This window comes from Pangasianodon hypophthalmus, chromosome 24 (genome assembly GCF_027358585.1).
Source record: "Pangasianodon hypophthalmus isolate fPanHyp1 chromosome 24, fPanHyp1.pri, whole genome shotgun sequence".
Taxonomy (NCBI): Eukaryota; Metazoa; Chordata; class Actinopteri; order Siluriformes; family Pangasiidae; genus Pangasianodon; species Pangasianodon hypophthalmus.
In genome coordinates this window covers 12,804,481-12,823,884 of record NC_069733.1, presented here as the reverse complement: position 1 = coordinate 12,823,884, position 19,404 = coordinate 12,804,481, and the positions used below count along the sequence as shown (strand labels likewise).

Below are 19,404 nucleotides of genomic sequence, written 5' to 3'. Positions count from 1 at the left end.
TCCTAAATAATGTCATTATGGAGTTGTACTCTTAGAGATGGTGTTTTTCATGATCAAACACACCACTTTTCACTTATTAAGGCATTAAAGCAGCATCAGGCGATTCATTAGAGGAATGAGGTGTGTCTGATCAGAGGGAAAACTCTGAGTGACAGTTGTACCTGCTCTAACACAGCTCTTTCCACTTCATTAACTGTATCTCCAGTCATTAAACTGCTTAATGAATGGTGTGTTAGAGCAGGGAAAATTAAACATCACAGATCTGCGGTCCTCTAGAGTTGTCTGATGTCTAATGTAGGCTATTTAAAAAGCAGATTTTGGTCAGGGTGGAAAAGACTTGAGTAATTGTACTTGGTTACTATGTATTATTTTGGGGATTTATACTTGGCATGAAATTGAATACTTGTACTCTTATTTAATAACATTTTCAAGAAAAAATCTTACTTTTTACTCCTTGCATTTCTATGTAGACCTTCAAAGTACATGTTACAAATCAAAACGGTCTCTTCTCTCATCTAGCCAATGACTACGTTTACATGCACATCAATAATCTGATATTGAATTTGGCAGTATTCTAATATTAGTATTGAGCCATGTAAACCTGTTTTAAACCTTATTCAGAAAATCCACTGAAAGGAAATATATTTGCCTGCTCATTTTTGATGGTGAGGAGTGTTAGAATCCTAAATTAAGTGTGAAAAAGTAGTAAAACAACTAATAACTGAGCATACTCTATAACCAACGGAAGCATCTTGTATCTCCCAGGAAATAACAGCAAGAAAGGAAAAGCACATGTGTAGATTGGCATACTTTACAGCCAGAGCAACTTATAATTATATCATTTATACAACAGAGCAGTTGAGGGTTAAGGGCCTTGCTCAAGGGCCCAGCAGTGGCAGCCTGGTGGTGCAGGGATTTGAACTCTCAACCTACTGATCAGGAGTCCAACATCTTAACCACTGAGCTACCACTTCCCTTATTAAAACAACAGGAATATTCCGATGCCTGTACGCATATAAACATCATATTCAGATATGGCTGCAACCTGAATATAGACCTTAAATGGAATTTGAAGTGAAGTGAAGTGACTTGTGGCCAAGTATGGTGACCCACACTTGGAATGTGTTCACAGTAGTGAACACACACACCACCGTGAACACACACCCGGAGCAGTGGGCAGCCTTTTTTTGCTGCAGCGCCCGGGGAGCAGTCGGGGGTTCGGTGCCTTGCTCAAGGGTCTCACCTCAGTCGTGGTATTGAGGGTGGGAGAGAGCGCTGGTCATTCCCTGCCGGACCCGAGACTCAAACCCACAACCTTCAGGTTGCAAGTCCGACTCTCTATCCGTTAGGCCCCCCATTTGATGTGCATGTAATCAATACTGTACACTACACATCAATCGAAAAGGCTCCCACACATTTTATTCACATTTCAATTTAAAGCAGCCAATCAGGTTCATCAGTGTAGAAAAAAATTAAGAATGGTGACAATTCATCACCTGCTGTGACTTTGTCATGCTAGACAATGTAATTAACGCTATAGCTATCCATGAGCATTTGAAGATGTATAAGCCACTGGAACCTGAGGATGAGCACTCATGGCCCTACCTCAGTAAAATGTTTCAATATCCTGAAGTAAGCAAAGACTCATAAAATGAGATGACCAGTGTACTTTCACAGATTGCATGGTACATGAGGTTTTGTCGCTTATAACAGTTTTAGATGAGTAATACAAGTTATTTTTCACGAGAAACATGATATTACTTCATTTTATCAATTATAACATTTGCTTTTACTTTTTAATATTTTTACACATTTAAAAACTTTTTTGCTTTCACTTAGGTACATTTTTGGCTGGATACTTCCTCCTTTAATTGAGTAAGGTTTTGACACCTTATCAATACTTCCACTTATGTATAATTTCTCAGCTATTTTTCCACCCCTACATTTGGTGGAATGTGTCAAACAAAGCTTAAAAGTAAAAAAGTAAATGTGTCCAGTTATGGACACCGTTTTACTATTGACGGAGATCCTTCTGCAACAAATCCTTTAGTCTAGCTCAAAGATACGGACTAGAGTAAATAACTGTTCAGAAAACAAACTCTTATTTGTTTTAGGGGGATTTCACAACTGGGGTCCATTTGGCCCTTGTAAATCTTTAAAAAATTAACCAATTAATTAAATTTTTTTTTTTTTTTAATTTTCAAAATTTTTTAAGCTTTTCAAAATTGAAACTAAGAAAACATCCAAAATTGTATTAACCCATCTCAGGCATCAATGCCTGCATTTTGCTCATAAATATGTAACAGGATTGAAAGTAACAAGGTTGAGGTTTTAAGCAGAGAAATAACAAATATTTTTTAAAGAATGTGTTTACCTAGCTACTTCTTCCCATGATCTTCAGGAAATCTGGATGATGCAACTTCCTGTCGAACAAGTGGTTTGTGGAATATTCCCAATATTTCATACGGGTGAATGTGTTCAGGTAACAGGGTTGTGGGGCACTAAAATGTACATTTTTCATAAACAATAATGGATGAGTCATGAAAAAGAATGTTTCAAGTATAAGATTTTAAATCGGTTCACAAAAATAAGATTTTTAAAAATATTTCTATGATTATATTTCAACATATAATGTCATGATAGTGGTCTGGAATGGGCAACAATGCTGGAGATATGTTTATTAATGTTTTAAAGTTATTTATCTGAAACATGCACATAGGTTGTTATGAAGAGCGCCTCACATATTTTTAACATTCATATATTTCAGATCAATGATCATTGGCTCAAAAATCTATGGATCAGGGATGGAAAAAGTACAATGGTATTATGTCAAAATCTTATTCACTTAACATGGGAAGTAGCTGCTCTACTATTACAGTTGAATTCAAGTTAAAAAGTTCTAAAAGTATTTAGAAGTAAAAGGTAAATCATTCTGTATTATTAAAAATATTATTAGAAGTCTTTTTTTTTTAATTCAATAATTCACAGCCCATTTGCATGACTCAGTATTTTCAATTTAGGTCATCTAAATGAGACTAATGGGTGAATTGTCCTTGTGCAAAAATGATTGGTTGTGGTTTGGATTTGACAGAATGTTTTAAATGGAGTGAATAAAAACAGTTCGAATGCACTGGAGCAGGACTGATTAGATTGGCATTTGGGTTTGTAAGAACAAATATTTGAGTCATGATGTTTAAAATGTTTGCTAACAAGTACTTGGAGAATTTGAATGAAAATATACGCAGTAAAAATGGAGGTTTTTGTCATGGAAATGTAATTTAGAAAGTGTACAAGGTAACATACAGGGTGCCCCGCTAGCTCAGTTAGTAAAGAATAAGACTCATAATCTCGGGGTCATGGGTTTGCACGCCACGTCAGACGCCAAACTCAAAAACAGGGGTTGCACAAGCTAGCGTGATCTCAGTGCCGATCCCAAGCCCAGATCAAATCAGAGGGTTGCGTCAGGGCGGCGTAAAACCTGTGCCACGTCAGATTTTTCCATAATGGAGATGGAGGATCCACTGTGGCGATCCCTAACAGGAGCAGCCAAAAGAAGAAGAAAAACAAGATAAAGTACAGGTCCCTTAAAATAAAGCAAGTAAGTAAGTACAACAATAAGTATACTAGTAAAGTATAATTATTTAAATGCTTTAGACCTCTGGTACAGACCACAGCGATGCCTAGAAGAGTTGATTTCAAGGTGGGGCCCATTATATTCAAATTTACATTTCTTATTGAATTCTTATCATTATTAGCCTGGTCACTTAAATCGAATGAGTTTAATTGAGACCTCAGTAACAGTGAAACAAGTGGGCTATAATGTCAACTTTATACTCTGCCAGGGACAAGTTCAGGAATTAAAAGCTTAATGGCACCAATAAGCTGCACACTGTACACATTGAAATAATGTTCCTAATATTTGAATAGTTGGATTATGTTCGAAGGGGGTCTGTGAAATGTATTTTACAGTTAAAGGGGTCCCTGGCTGCAAAATGTTTGCGATCCTCTGGCCTAGAATTCATGGGTAACAAATGGGTTAACAATTTTTAAAGCTAGTTTTCAGAACATAAGCCTTCAGATGTACACAAACATGACCCTAAATAAAAAAAAATACTCGGATTACTCAGAAATATTTCTTTTCTGTTTAAAACAATGGATCAATGTTACAGACACTACTCATAGGCAACAGTTGTTCTGGATGTGCATGTTTTCAGTGAATACTGTAGTTCTGAGCATGTGTGGCTGTTGATCTTATCGCAATCATTCCACCTTTTAACTTTTAATCATTTCTTTTTGAAATATTGTTGTGTCATTAAGTCCATCAAATGTTTTGTAGTTTTATAGTTTTGTAGTGTCATAGTAGTTTTTTTTTATTGAGATAATTGTGCCAATTTATTCCAGCTTTCAGTTCATCAGTTTCAGTCACTTCTGAGAACTTCTACACAAAGTGTATAAAGAAATTAATTAATACAAGCACATTACTAAAAATATGTCCTGTTTCAAAAAAAAATTAGTCTAATGCACATTTTAGAAGTATTGTATTAAGCGTCCCATGTTGTTTTCTATAACACGGTCCATGATGCGTCAAATTGCTATTATTGGCATGGCGCCTTAGCTTGACAAATATATGGTTCCCCTTACCCCCTAAACAGGGAAAAAAGGGGGGTCCTTGCAAAGAAAAAGACAGAAGAAAGCATCCAAGGCATGCCACTTAATCTGAGTCCGGGTCTCTTCAAAGGGTTCACTTTTAGATGGCTGGTTTCCTTCTTGGTTCTCAGGAATGGAGCGAAGCAAGAAAGCCCCCCCTTGGGACTGAAGGCATGCTATGTCATAACACACTCATTTTCCGCTATTTATCAGTCCCCTGGATTTGTCCTCTTCCATTTTACCATTCATTGAAATAAGGTTGTATGTGTCTGGCCCCTAAAAGAGCTGGAGGATGAGATCAAAGTTTCTATTGATCAGTGAAAGAGCTGAAGGGTCTAAGGGACTTCCCTGCACTTCAGTTGCCGGAATCTCAATTTAGCTTTAATGAGACCTCATTCATCAACACTTACCCAGAGAGGAAGTGAGGGTGTAATTGACTAGTCTCTCAGTCTCTTGGATGAAAATGCATTTGTGTTTGATTTCCAACATGTAGCATAAATTAGGGAAAGGAGCATTTTAAAAATTCAGATTAGAAAAGTTAGTGTTGGTGTATCTATTTCATTCATATAACATTATATCAGATGTAAAGCCACTAGTTATTAGTTTTACTGTTTTTAGTTTGTAATAAATATCTATTTTCTATTATCTAAAACAAGATGCAGTAAGGTTGAAACAACCTATATACAAATATACAAGCTGTAACTGCAATGTATTTCAGTAATAAATGTAGATATGTGGTAAAAAAAAAAAAAAAAAAATTCAAAGTACTTCACAAAGTCTCCAAAGAACAGGGATGTTTCAGACAAAAAGTCTTTAATCTTTTTCTTATGTCAAATTCTGAACTTCTGCACCACCACACTGAAACAAAGCAACCAGTTGGTAACCCATTATCCCTTAAAGAGTTAATCTATGGGTGTGCGAAAGGAGAAAAACAGAATTGCTTCCCCTCTCTCTCGCGCTCTGTCGCTCTCTCTCTCCCCCTCTTCCCTGTGTTGCATTTTGAAGGAGATGCGAGTTGGCAGCACGGGAGAGGATTGAAGATTAATGGTGTAAAGGGGGGCTCTGACAGCCTTTCCGCTGGTCGCTGTTCTCCTGGGTGGCCCGATTGGTCTTGGATGTCACGTTTGCTACTTAATCTTACGTGTGTGGAACAGTCTTGATGATGTGCTTGAAGATCTTGTGGTCTGCTCATGTCTATGTAGTCATTAACTTATTTGTGAGACCCTTTAGAGGAATTCCTAAAACCAAAAAAATCACATTATAGAAGTACTTCAGGTTCAACTAACTAAAACACTGAAATTGCAAATGGCATTATCTGACTCTTGTACATTTAAAAAGCCTGAGAAACAAAGGTGGAATTTTGTACTCTCTTAAAAATAAATTGCTAGAGTGCAATATATTTTTTTTGGTTTCCTGAATAAATAAATAAACTAGACACATAAATACAAAGTAACATTACTACACTGGAGTGACCAAAATACACCTATAACTCAGATAACAAATGAACTTTTTTAGATAGTATGGTATATCCACACATTATACCTTACTCCTCTGATTACACGTTTTATTACTCTGCTTTTAGGAACATTAGAAAAATGGATTTCATTCATTATTAGCAGAGTATCTTCAATTCTATTAATGGCTATTTTAAGAGAAAACTGTAGCACAGGAACCTAAATGTAAACAGCGGTTTACACAAGACATTTTAAACAGAAATGGTTGGGTTGTGGTGCATGCAGGGTTTACCAGACGATTTGCTGCTCTGTGAAGCTAAATTATTCCCAGCATTTGTCCGCAAGGCTCTCTGACGTACTGCTGTAAATCCACAACAATGAACTGGAATAGGCAGAAAGTAATAACTCTGTATACTGTATCTGATTAGGTGGCTTTGAAATTATAATTGTGAGGATGCGTTTTAGCAAGGGTTACATTTTTTCCATTGCACATGATTGGAACACACTGGAAATAAGAAAATTGTTAAGTGACATTCATAGACTTCATACACACATAGACTCATGAAGTTTCTACTTTAACTTTCGCTTCGGCTGCAAGATTTGTGTTTCCAACATTACCCATGTGGCTTTAGTTCTTTCAGATTTGTGCTATCAAATAAGCTTGATTTGTCTACAAAGCAAACGCAAGTGACCAGTTGCATGAAGATGCTTGATCATGTGACCAAACCTTCTGCCATGAGTCTAAATCTGGCTTGAAGGTGTACCAGGTAGCATTGCCGCCTCAAGCTCCAGGGTCCAGGTTCTATCCTGCATATTCTCCCGATGGCTGCATGAGTTTCCTCCAGGTTCTCTGGTTTCCTTCCGCCTCCCAAAATATGCAGGTAGGTGAATTGGCAACTATTAAAACTTGCCCCAGGTGTGAATGAGTGTGTGCATGGTGCCATGTGACAGTCTGGCGTCCAATCCAGGGTCTATTCTCACCTTATGCCCAGTGTTCCCTGGATCCATCACAACTCTGACAATTTCATTTTTCCCATCAATCTCAGTAGCTGCGTCAAATGTTGGAGATTCTGTGAGATTATTATCGTTGTTTTATGTATATATTTGAGCCTATGGTGTTTAGTTTTTTTATTTGAATGGTAAATTGTAATAAGAAAATTCACAGCCAAAATGCAATAATGATTAACAAAGCAAGTGCTTTACTTAAGCTGTTTTTCAATTTGGCACTCTGCAGCTTCTTCCACCAAAACGTGAATGTGAACTGCTTCCTGGTTTGACCTTTGTAAGGTTTAACCCTAATCCTCACCCCATTAAACCCCCTTTCTGTCTGTCACGCTAAGTCTATTCTCTAACCGCAGTTGTCTCATGTCTGAGACAGTAAATCGTCACTGTACCTCTGCTCTTCCCTGAAATAAAAACAACTCTCTGCAAAGAATTTCATATAATCTACACTCAAGTCATATTTGTGAGGATGTCTGTCACTTCATTTGTCTTTTTCATAATATTTTTAATGAAGATGCTTTTCTGGATGACTCACTTCAATTCATTCAAATTCTTTACAAGTTTAAATGAAACCGTTTTGGTTTGATGGGGTCAGAGCAAGTTTTTTTTTCTCTTTTTTTTTTTAACAAAGGTGCAGGTGTTTTCTGTCCTGAGAGACTTTCAGTGTTTACCAGACAGTGACGATGAAAAAGTTACTTTTTTTTCTCTGCCATCTGCTACGTTTGTATTCGTGAGCAACAAGCTCCCCACACAGTGTTGTAAGCGAGGCTGCTTTCTGGTATAAACTGTTTGGATTTAATGAAATAATCCACCTACAGATCTTGGAACAGAGCCCTAGAGACCTCAAACGAACAATTTTAGAAGGGTAATCAAATATTTACAACACTATTGCAGCTGATTAATTAAGTGTCCTGTAGTACAGTCCACATTTTCTGTAGCCATTCGTTTTGTTCAATGCTCTTTGTCAGGAAATAGCAAGTCTTAATCACAAGCGTTCTGGGAAATATTTATACCTGTATGTATAAGCTTATTATATAATAATTGTTGGTATTTTCAATATAATTGGCAATATATTTTACTGCTAGGTCAAGTTAACTGCTTTCAGTAAAATATATAAATAGACAAAATTCAAACATCAAGTCAATTGTTTCAAAAAACTCCTAGCTTACAGCCTAAGTTGATTCAAACTGGTGCAAATTGGTACACTACCATTTTAATAACTTTACGTTACATTTAAATTTATGGTTATTTTGATTTTTTTTTCCAAGGTAAAATGTAAAAGTAATGTTAACCTAGATTAAAATGTACTTGACTACTCTTGAATAGTACAACTACTTGGAATAGTTATAGCATAATGTAGTTGCTCATAGTGTTATGTTTATGAAGTACTTTGGGGAAAAAATGGTGTAAGGAGCACAATGAAGTCACAGTAACCCGTGTTCAAGATAGAAAGTGATTCAGGTTGCCTGAAACACAAACTCCAAATAATTCAGTAGTATTTGCTAAAACAATGTACAATTTCAGAACCAGGGCGCTGTCCACTACAATTTTGAAATTATATTCTAAACCTAATTTGACACAGTTCTGAATAAATTTCTGAATCTATTTCGGTAAATTGATTATTTCCCTAAAATGTGTCAAGAATTTGGCAAATCAAGTAGCATATGTGTCAGGTTGTCACAATATTCATGTAGAACAGAGTTCAGGTAGGTGGAACAAAGTATCTGGTAGGTGTATTTACTTGTACAGTATTGTGCAAGTCTTAGGCATGTGTTAAGAAATTGTGTATAGCAAACATTTGTTAAATATCAAAAAAAATGACTGTAAAGAGTAAATAGTAAGAAATGATTAAAATCAAGTCAATATTTGCTGTGACCACCAAAACTGCATAAATTCTCTTAAACTGTAATGCTGTTTATAAGGAATTCATCTGGTAGTTTATTTCAAACATCTTACAGAACCTGCTGCAATTCTTCTGCAAACATGTGCTCGCCTTTATGATTGTCTCTGCCTTGATCAAGCGTTTATTATTTACTATCTTACTTAAAATGGTACTAAATATGTGGAAATCTCAAATTTGCTCTTTCTTACTGACACACGAATACAGAAAACATAAAATCTAAGATATCTATGACAAAATGTGCATTAAAAAAACCTAACGTGCTTAAAACTTTTCCATCTACTTTATGATGGAGATGTGAAAATATGTCACTCCAAGTGTATACTGACAGATAATTCTGAGTAATTACACCAAAAATATTACACTGTAGTGTTAAAGATAATGAATTATCAACATTTATTTCAAAGTGTACTGCAATCCTTTAAGATGTTACAAGATTTGTAAAAAAAAAAAAAAATTGTTAAAAACATGAGGATTTGGTTTATGTACATTGTTTCAAAAAGCTAGAAAAAATTCACATGATTAAACAATCAAATACAAACTACAGTACATTTAAAGTTTGTGAAAGTGTTATAGTATATTCTGAAAACCATAATAATGGATTGTATGTTTATTTAAATTATACAGAAATATATTCTTGGAGGATAAATTGATTAACAATAAAAAAACTTTTTTTTTTCATATTTTTGATATCATTTTATATTACTTTTGTTGGCTAAAAACATTTTTTTCACTTTAGCATTTAACTAGCTTATTTTTCTTATTTTTTGGTATGTTACTTTTACATTATCATATTATTTTAATTATTGTACTTTTTACACACTTTTTTATTATATATTTTAAAGTTTTATACTGTTATTTTTACTTCTTGGTGTCACATTATTTAAGGCATTATTTGCCTATTCTACTAGTTTATTTTGACTTCGTGTTTTTACTTCTTTATATATTTACAATCTTTTTATACAGTATTTAACTTTTTTGTTTCTTTATTATTATATTTCACACTTGCAATTTGAGCTCCATTTTAAATATATGAAAGGTGCTATATAAATAATAAAAATAATGTTTATTAATATTGCAATACAGTCAATATTTCTGAAAACTTTGGCTTTATGAAACACTGAGGTGGTTTTCTTTTTCAAACATTTTTGTTTTTTTTCATACCTTTCAACAATTAATGACAAAATGTAGTAACCCTGTGACACCATTCATTTGTTCTTTTCGTTAATGCTCAAATCAAAATTCACTTCACATTAAACTATTGTTACTACACACTTAAACAGGAATGATAGGAAGAAGAATGGAAAGTGTAAAATATGTACACAAAGCAGACAGAGGTCATACCTTTTAGAAGGAAACAATACAGTCCAAACATTAAATTAGTGTTAATTTGTATGCTGATTAAAACACTTAAACACTTTAGGAAAGTACGACACTGAAAGCCTCATACAGTATTCTCCTCTGTATCTGGACATCAGCCTAGAGCAAAGTCGTCGGAGTATCTTTCACCATGCATTAGTGATATACAATGGCAGTAATGACCACTACTGGACAGTCTTTTTCAACAGACCTCACACTCACACCCTCTTGACTGATAGCTTTCTGTGACGGCAGGAGGCAAAGACCAGTTTTTGGTAGGTGACGCGGGAAGATCAATTCTCCAGGGACAAATGCCTGCCGCATATTTTCCTTTGGCAAACAAAGAGAGTGAGTGATGTTTGCTCGAATTAAGAAGTCAAATCTCTTGTGTTTTGATGAGGAGGCCACCTGGGATGCACATCTCCATCATCATGTCGCATGTTGAGGGGAAAAGAGAGACAGGAAGTGAGACTGACAATCTACAAAGCAGCCACAAAATCAGACACAAACTTCTGCAACTGGTTGCATGAAGCATGCTTGGTAGTGCTGATATTTGGTGGCATCATAAATTTAGAGAAAATATTAAACATTCATGGCAAATTTCTTGCTTTTGTCTATTGCTTTCTTCATACCGATATATTTAACTAGACTTAATTATTATAAATTCACAACTTTTATTAACAATTAAATTAGCTTTGATATGGTGCTGACGCATTGTGAAATCGATCATCTCCATATCTTGATTAAGATATGCTCCTTACAGTATTAGTTGTCAGTTTCTGTGGTTTAGATCATTCAGCTGGTATATGTTACAGTTTTACAATCATGATTAACTAGGATAACGTGCTGTCATGTATTATAGACTTGAAAGAATCACTGTACAAAGGGCATAAGGTGTTGTGGTCTGTCTGCGATCCATACTGTAGGTGCTGTAAACAACTAATGTTATCATTGTGTCACCTACATCAGTGCTATCAGTGTTATCAGTGCTTCCCCCTGCAGCAGATACCTCCCAAATGTTGTTTGGTTTACCCGGAGGGGGGTGCCATGCTGAGGAACCCTGGCATGCTTAGGAAAACGGTTTTAAATGAACCCCGGTCACATGTAAATACACCCCCATGCATCACAACAAAAATATGTGAACACAAACAAGGGCTTACTGGTTGGCTTTTGTTCTAAAACATCTTGTCAAGATCGGCTTGGGCGAGAAGGTCTTGATTGCTTATTTTTAATCCTGTGATTCAAAGGACACTTACAGTATAAAGGATCAGAAACTCAACAAGGCCAAGCATCTTAGGAAACTGTAAACATAAAAAGACGGAAAAGAACAGGATCTCATACAAAAAAAAGGAAGAGAAAGGATCACAAGGACCAGATGGATGTCAGGGGAACATCTGTTGCATTTCCACAGGGGTGAGTCCCATCAACAGGTTGTGAAAGCTGGGGATTACAGCACTGATGGAAGGAGGGAGAGCAAAAACAGCCACTATTTCTTCAAAAAGGCCATTTTTGTTTTTCTTGTAAACAAAGAAAGATTCCCTCAAGAGTCATACATTACCATTTCAGATAGCCACATTTGGGAGGGGGGTAACCTTGCCTTTGGGTAAACACAACTGGGAAAAGAGCCCAAGTCTTTAAATTGGCATCAAAGCGAAATGCCTATCCCTTATTTCCAAAGGTCCTAATGAGAGAAAAATCACTGCGCTGGTGCTGCTGAATTCAAATGCAAAGTGACTTCTAAAAATAAGTTCTGTCTAGACAAAGCTGGTGCCAGCGATAAAATGAAATGCAAATACAGTTAAAGCAAGTGGTGCTCATCATGAAGGGTGTTTTAATGATAATCCTCAGTGTGGATAATAATATTGACTAGATATTTTACATATTATTCTGCCCTAACATTCTATGTATGTTATTAAGTTAGATGTATAGACATTTACATAAAATATGTATGACCTCTACGAGTTGAGACTGTAGATATATTGGTTAAAATGTAGATGACTCGATGTAGATGACACTGGTGGGTTTGGTGTTATATTAGTTCTTTAATGTTTTTAAGCCAGTTGTAACTATTATGCCACCTATCATCCATGCTACAATGATTTCCAGAATACATAGATATAGTATCAATAAATGCTGATGTTTTCTCCACCACTTTTTATAAAATCTGTAGATATAGCTACAATTTGAAATGTTAAAGAAAGTAAATAAGCATTCTTGTAAGTTGGGGGAACATTAACTGATGGTGTAAGGGTCTCACGATCCTGTTTACATGGTCACACTGTGCCTCACCGGGGAAGAGAAGGGCCCTCGTGTGTTCCCTCCAGCAGGTTGAGGCTGTCTCGATGCACCTCCTCCGCTTTGAGGGTGGGCTCTTTCGGCGTGACCAAAGGGAAGCAGACCGAAAGAGAGAGCGAGAGAGGGAAAGGGGCACAGGTCTTTCTCAGGCAACAGACTGGAGAGGCGCGTCAGCCACAGACGTAGGGGAGGGCGGAAAACTGGATCAAAGAGTCGCTAGGGCAACCTGTGTGACACACATTGTATTAAAGCAACATGGGCAATTTGAAAAGGGAGGGAAAGAGGAAGAAAAAAGATGCAGCGGAGGTAGTGTAGATCAGGAGGTTAGGTTCTTATCTATGCAGGTCCAGGAAATTTGGGTTCAATCAGTTTTGGTGGGAAGGTGATGAGAAGAAAAGATTTCCAAAGGGCAAATAGGGTAAATTTAAAATGATTACTGGTGATTAATTGGTGGTTACATAACATGAAAGAAAGCAGTAGTGACTGTTGTAGAGTTTTCGCTAGACTTTTTCCTTCTAATTAACATCAGAAAAGCAAAGCATGTGCAAGATATATTGTAGTGTACATATATTTTAGTCTTGTTGAAAATTCCAATAGTGTTTTTCTGAAATCATGACAGACAAATCATTCTGATACACATAAAAAAATGTATTCAATAAAACAAAGTGAGATGGACCTGATTGCTTATCAGTAAGCCATGTTATATCAAATGTTTAATCAGAATGTGGGGTAAAATAAGAATCAAAATGTAAATGTCTTGCATTAACATGACATAGTTAGAGCTATTAATAGCCCAGTGTGCAGCATGTCTGTGCTGAAATGAAGACTCACAGGTCTGAACAACTCTGATGCAGATCTTTAAAGAGGCTTATGAGACACCTGTGAGACATAAAATATCACACATTGGAGAGAGTCAGTAATCTAAATTTACAGAGAGTAATTTGGATAATACTGTTGGGAAGCATCGGGTTAGGGTGCTCAGAAAGTGGCAGGCCAGGAAACGAGGTGGCAGACGGGGAGGGGTCCGCATAGACAGTTGGAAGGCATTAGACTAGTGGACAGGGACTTGTCAAATGCAGCTGTTGTAGCCACTGATTGATAGAGTTTGTATTCCAGACCAAACCTGAAACAGCCCAGGCATTCCCTAGTAAAGGGGTGTGTCATCTTTGGAAAAAAACAAAATTAACAGTATAACCAAAGGCGCCTGTATATGAGCAACTTAGAAAAGAGAATATTATACCTATATACATACATACTAATGAGAAACACAACAGTGACTAACTTAATGTACTCTCCAATACGCATAAAACCGATGACAAAAATAAAAACATTTGGAAATTCATAAGATGCTTTACTTTTAAACGAAAAAATTAAATGTTTACAGAGTCATCAGAGTAGTAAATTGCAGTACCTTGTTGTACCTTGAAGCTTTACATTACATAATGGTTTACACTACACATACTTAATTGCCTACTGATTAGATAAAAAAAAAATTATTTGGCTATTGACAAAAAAAAAAACAACTCTCTTAAATACTCCAGATTTTTCAGTTACAAAAAACATCTGATCGTAGACCTAAAGGTTTGCGATGAGTCGTGCGGCTGGTGTTTAAGGGTCAATGTCTGTCTTTTCTGTTCAGTGATTAAAAACAACATCTTTTGAAGGAGAGGTAAAAAATAAAACACCCCTGCATCTCCTTCAGATGAACAACAGTCCCCCAGATACACAAATTCTTTTGTGGACAATTGTTTTATTTTTTTTGTTTTTGGTTTTCTTCTTTGAGCTTGTGTGCTGAATCATATCCTGATGCTTTGCAGCTCCTTCTCTTCCAAAAGGCTGATGAGCTGCCTGAAGCTCTCCCTCACAGCCTCCATGTTGTTTATTGAGCTGCCCTCAAGGATCCATCTCTTCCCTCTTGCCAGTGGCTCCAATTCAAAATACTTCTTTATCTGGAAGAAATGAGATACACTCATTTAGTCATGGCTGTGTTTTAATAATGGCATGTAGCTTAAGGCTGGTCTGTCAAAAATAGCATCAACCAAAGCATTATCTCTATGACAATTTATTTGGGGACATGTTTGGTCTTGCTCAGTATGCCATGTCTGGCAGCCTTAGGAAAAAATCTTTTCCAGGAGAATTGAAATGGAAATGACAGAGCCTGAAAAGTTCTAACTGGGGAATGGAAAAGTGGTGACTCTATTACACAGCCTCAATTAGTTTTCCATGTTCTATAGATAATCTTCACTTTTAAGAGAAAGGGGAAAAAACAGCTGTCAGGAAACCATTAAGAAAACCTCAGTAGGAGCAGTACAGCGGTAAACGCTGACAGCTATAATGCCAAGGCTATAGACCTCTTGTATGCAATGAATTAACCCATTTGGTTAATACGGTAACATTTGATTATAAGGATCTTGTGTTAGGACGGTATTTTATACATAATTTACTTTTATATGTCAACACTTCATTACACCGAGAATAAACGAAAACCATCTGTTATGCAGAACATTTTGAACAGAGAAGGAAGGATATTTTGGTCCACTGCCCCGAAGAATGTGCAAGAGCCATTTAGTTATTTAACAATAATAATCCACTGGGAGTCTTCACTCACTTTACAGATTATAAATATTATAAAGGCCACTAAATGACTTATGACAAGAAATAACATTTCCAAACCATTTCTAATGATGGCAATTTAACATTATTTGATATGACATGATTCCTGGGATAGGCTATGGATCCACCATGACACTGACCAGGATAAAGCACTTACTTAAGATAAATGAATGAATGAATGATGTGACATGAGGTAAAACCACATTTTTAAAATAAGCTGATGAAAGTTGATTAATCTTATCAGTTACCCACTTTAAAAAAAGCTGATATTTATCATCAGATTTCCTTAACTAAATTAGATAACCTGCTAAAACAATGTTCCTGTTGATAGTTCAAAGCTAAAGAGAAGGAAGTATAACCCATGGGTCAGATTGTTTATCATAAAGATTATCACTGTTTATATTAAAAATACTATAGCTGTATGACTGGAAATAAACTGATGGGAACAGCATTGATTTTATCAGTATGCTTTTATGGACCTAATCATCAGCTCATTCTTTAGGCCTACTATTTTTTAACAGTGAATCTACACCAACTAATTGCTAGTTGGCAGTGCTAGAAGTTATTTATAAGAATACTTATGATAATTAATCATGTTAAAATCATAAAAACACCTAGGTAGTGTGTATATAAAAATAATACTAACTCCATGTGCTTTATAAATTCTGTTCCTCTGTACTTTCTAGTTAAGGGATCTATGTATCACTGGAATTTGTCTGCCTCTTCCATGATGGCTCATTGCAACAAGTCAGAAGATTGCGTCTCATCTTTCTTCCTGGAGAGTCTTTAGGGCGTATTGAGCTGTGGCTCGGTCATAGTGTAACAGGAGTTTAATGACAGATTAAGTCACTTCAGCGGGCGTGAGCCCTGGGGCCTGGCTGACCCAAACAGTGTTAACAAATCCATCCTGGTAATAGGAGCCGCCTCAGACCAACACTGAGGCAGTTCGTCTGCTTTTCCTGACAGTCTGTCTGTCTGTGGCAGGCCGACTTGTAGAGGATACATCCTTTTCATACCAATGTTCCCTCCCTGCACTAATGTAAACATTGTAGAATGGATGCACAGAGTGCAACAATGTATTTCGTATATTACAAATTGTGCATTTGTCTAGAATGGGAGAAGAAAAAAAGATATAAATTAGCCAAATGACAACTGCACATTCATTTTCTTCTTGGGAACAAGTTTATTTTGAAGCATTCTAAAAGTGCAAGAACTGAGAGGAAACACGTTTCATCTCAATTTAAATTGTAAGTACACAATTGGTAAATGTTACACCACAGTTGTGATAAACCTTGCGTAATAATGGCAGATGGCTGCCATGGGATATACACTAGGTTACCCAATCCAGCCTCCTGTGAGATCAGTGTATGTGAGATCAGAGTATCTAGCTGAGTAGAGAAAGCAGCTTACATCTGTGAAGTTTCTCTGGAGCCAATCTACATGTAGCAACAAAAGCAGTATAGAAAGCAAAACCTTAAAGAATACATTACAATCTACACAATTCATTCATCAATCTTCAGTGACCTCTATATCCTGGACAGGGTCGCGTGGATCCGGAGCCAAATCTGGGAACACTGGGTGCGAGATTAGAAAATTCACTGCAGATGGGACAGCAGTACATCACTGGACACCAGTCACACAATCGCACCATCATTCACACCTAGGGACAATTTAGCTTAGCCAGTCTGCCTACCTGCATGTTTCTTGACAGTGTGAGGAAACAGCAGAACCCAGAGGAAACCCATGTGAACACAAGGAGAAAATGCAAAACTGGCAGTAACCTGAGCTCAGATTTGAACCAGGGACCCTAGAGATGGCTGTGAGGCAGCAATGCTACCCACTCCATAATACCCCTAAACAAGTCAAAAAAGGTTCTCCTAGTTAGACTCTCAGGATTCAACGGCTCAATAAATATGAAAAACTTGTGAATGTCATTAGATTTAAATCACATTTTGGAGATACTTTGGTATATTTTCACATAAGTCTTTTATAACATCAGTGTTTTCCAATTGTCTGGTTGCATCTTCTTTGAGATTTCAACGCTTATGTACTATACTATAGACAAAGCACAACATGTCTAAAATAGCATTTCCTTATATAAATATGCAGTGGACTGGCATCTTATCCAGGGGCTTTCTCGCCTCACACCCAGCGTTCACGGGATATGATCCACAGCAACCTGGATCAGGGGTAATGAACATAAATGAATGTATAAGCACCTCTTAAAATTCTATTGTATAGACACTTAGAAAAAGGATTAAATCTAGAACGCTTAAAGTTTCTTCAGTGTGTCCCTAAGGGGTAATCTTTATGAGCTCAATGTAGAACCCAATAAGAGGGGATTTCCCTTTCAGAGAAGGTTTCAAATATAACTGCTTTTGAAAGTGAAGAATTCAAAGAACTGACCAAAGAATCCTTAAGCAACCCTTGAGGAACTTTAAGGAATCCTTGAGGAACCCTTTTGTTTGGCTGACCGAAGAACCCTTGAGGAAATCTTCTGCACCTAAACAGCCTCATCTATTATAGATTTCAAATAGTCTTCCTTCAAAGTATGCACAATGCCATTGTGCATCTTGTTCCAGTTACAGTAAGTGGAGCCAGTGTAAGAAAGAAACTAACAGCAGTAGTCAAGGAAGAGACAACTGTATGTGAAGGAAATGATAAGGCTTCCCAGTTTAAAAAAGGCAACTGGGATACATCCACTTCGCCTAAGCATAGATGCCTTGTTATATTCGGCCAGCTGAAGCAACAAGGTGAGAGGCATATCTTAAGGTATTCCCAATTTAACCAATTGACAAAAAATATATTGCAAGGATACAGGATGTCCAGTTGCTCTTTGACCTGTATAGACAACTATTACATCTCATGGTTTACAAAGTAAGGCCTACAGGGTCAGCGGGGGGTCAACAGAATAAATTTCAGACCTCATGGAATCCATCCTGTTTGTAAATGGGCTGAAAACAATGCTGCAAATACAAATAATTATCAGAATATACAAAGCTAAAAAAAAGTGTTTTAAAACACTTATTACTTCTTATTACTTATTCGAGCATGCTTATCTGTGCTGTAGTTCATCAGGCTGCCTCGAAAGAGATGGTCATTGCATGAGTTGAACAGAGCAGGACTGCACCAGTGGGCCAGTTGCCAGCAACCACACTACGATCCCCACAGAGCCATCTGGCCAAGAGAGCTACAGTAAATCCTACTTGACCTAGTGATCTTGAACGCACACAAACTGTGAATTGCATCCACACCATTACAGCATATTAACCACTGAATATTTGACTGCAGGCATAAAAGTTTTGTCGAAATCCACTCTTGAGAAAGATAATCTCCTGGGTGCAACATTGAAATTCCATACAGGTTCGGAGACCTGGTTACCTGCCCAGACAAACAGTCAGGAGTTCATGTTGTAGAACAAGTCAGAGTTAAGTGAGCAATACTGGGTTCATGTTACTGTTTTTGAATATTATGAAAGTTTGCGTGACCACACTGGGCTAACACCATTGCCAGATGAAAATAAAATAAATTTCTGCTTAATATTAAAACCAAACCATTATTTATTTGCTTGCTTGGTGTAAAATATTCTGTCAAGTTCTGTCAAGAGTGAACAATAAATAAGCTGAACATTAATTTCAACGTCATTTAAAAGCACCTAACAATATTTGATCAGACATATGCATCATTTGCATCAGTGCATTATAGATATGGAGTTTTCTTTTTCAAATTCCAAAAAATAAGAGGTCTTGCATAAGTGCAAGATGTTCTACTAATGGCTGTATGTTCATCCACACACCAGACTTTGCACTTGTTACTGTACACATACAAGTCCACTGCCGAAAAGCACTTTCTGTGTAAAAGAGACCATGCTCAAATATCAGAGACAATCAATTACTAAAACTGACAAGCTACACCCCCAGTGATATCAGTGACCTGTGAAATGGCATGCACTGTAAAAGAATGTGAATCAATAACACCAGACGCACTTACCATGAAACTGAGCTGGTCTTGTTCATTTCCTCTACGCCTAAAGTGCCTCGTTTCATGTGCTTAGCAGCAGTCTGAATTTTAAATCACATACCTTAAAGAAAAGAAAACTGCTTATTGGAAATGTAGCCTATATACCACCAGGAT

General features: G+C 36.6%; 1 protein-coding gene across 2 annotated transcripts in view; it reads right to left on the bottom strand.

Moving 5' to 3' along the window:
- Positions 1 to 10,054: 10,054 nt before the first annotated feature.
- Positions 10,055 to 19,404, bottom strand: part of arl15a (ADP-ribosylation factor-like 15a) — an 82,544-nt gene continuing 73,194 nt past the window's right edge. For both annotated transcript variants that reach the window (XM_026931262.3, XM_053228741.1), the window contains exon 5: positions 10,055 to 14,606. In XM_026931262.3, the coding sequence (XP_026787063.1) occupies positions 14,454 to 14,606 (153 nt within the window). In that variant the 3' untranslated portion in view covers positions 10,055 to 14,453. The remainder of the gene's footprint in view (positions 14,607 to 19,404) is intronic.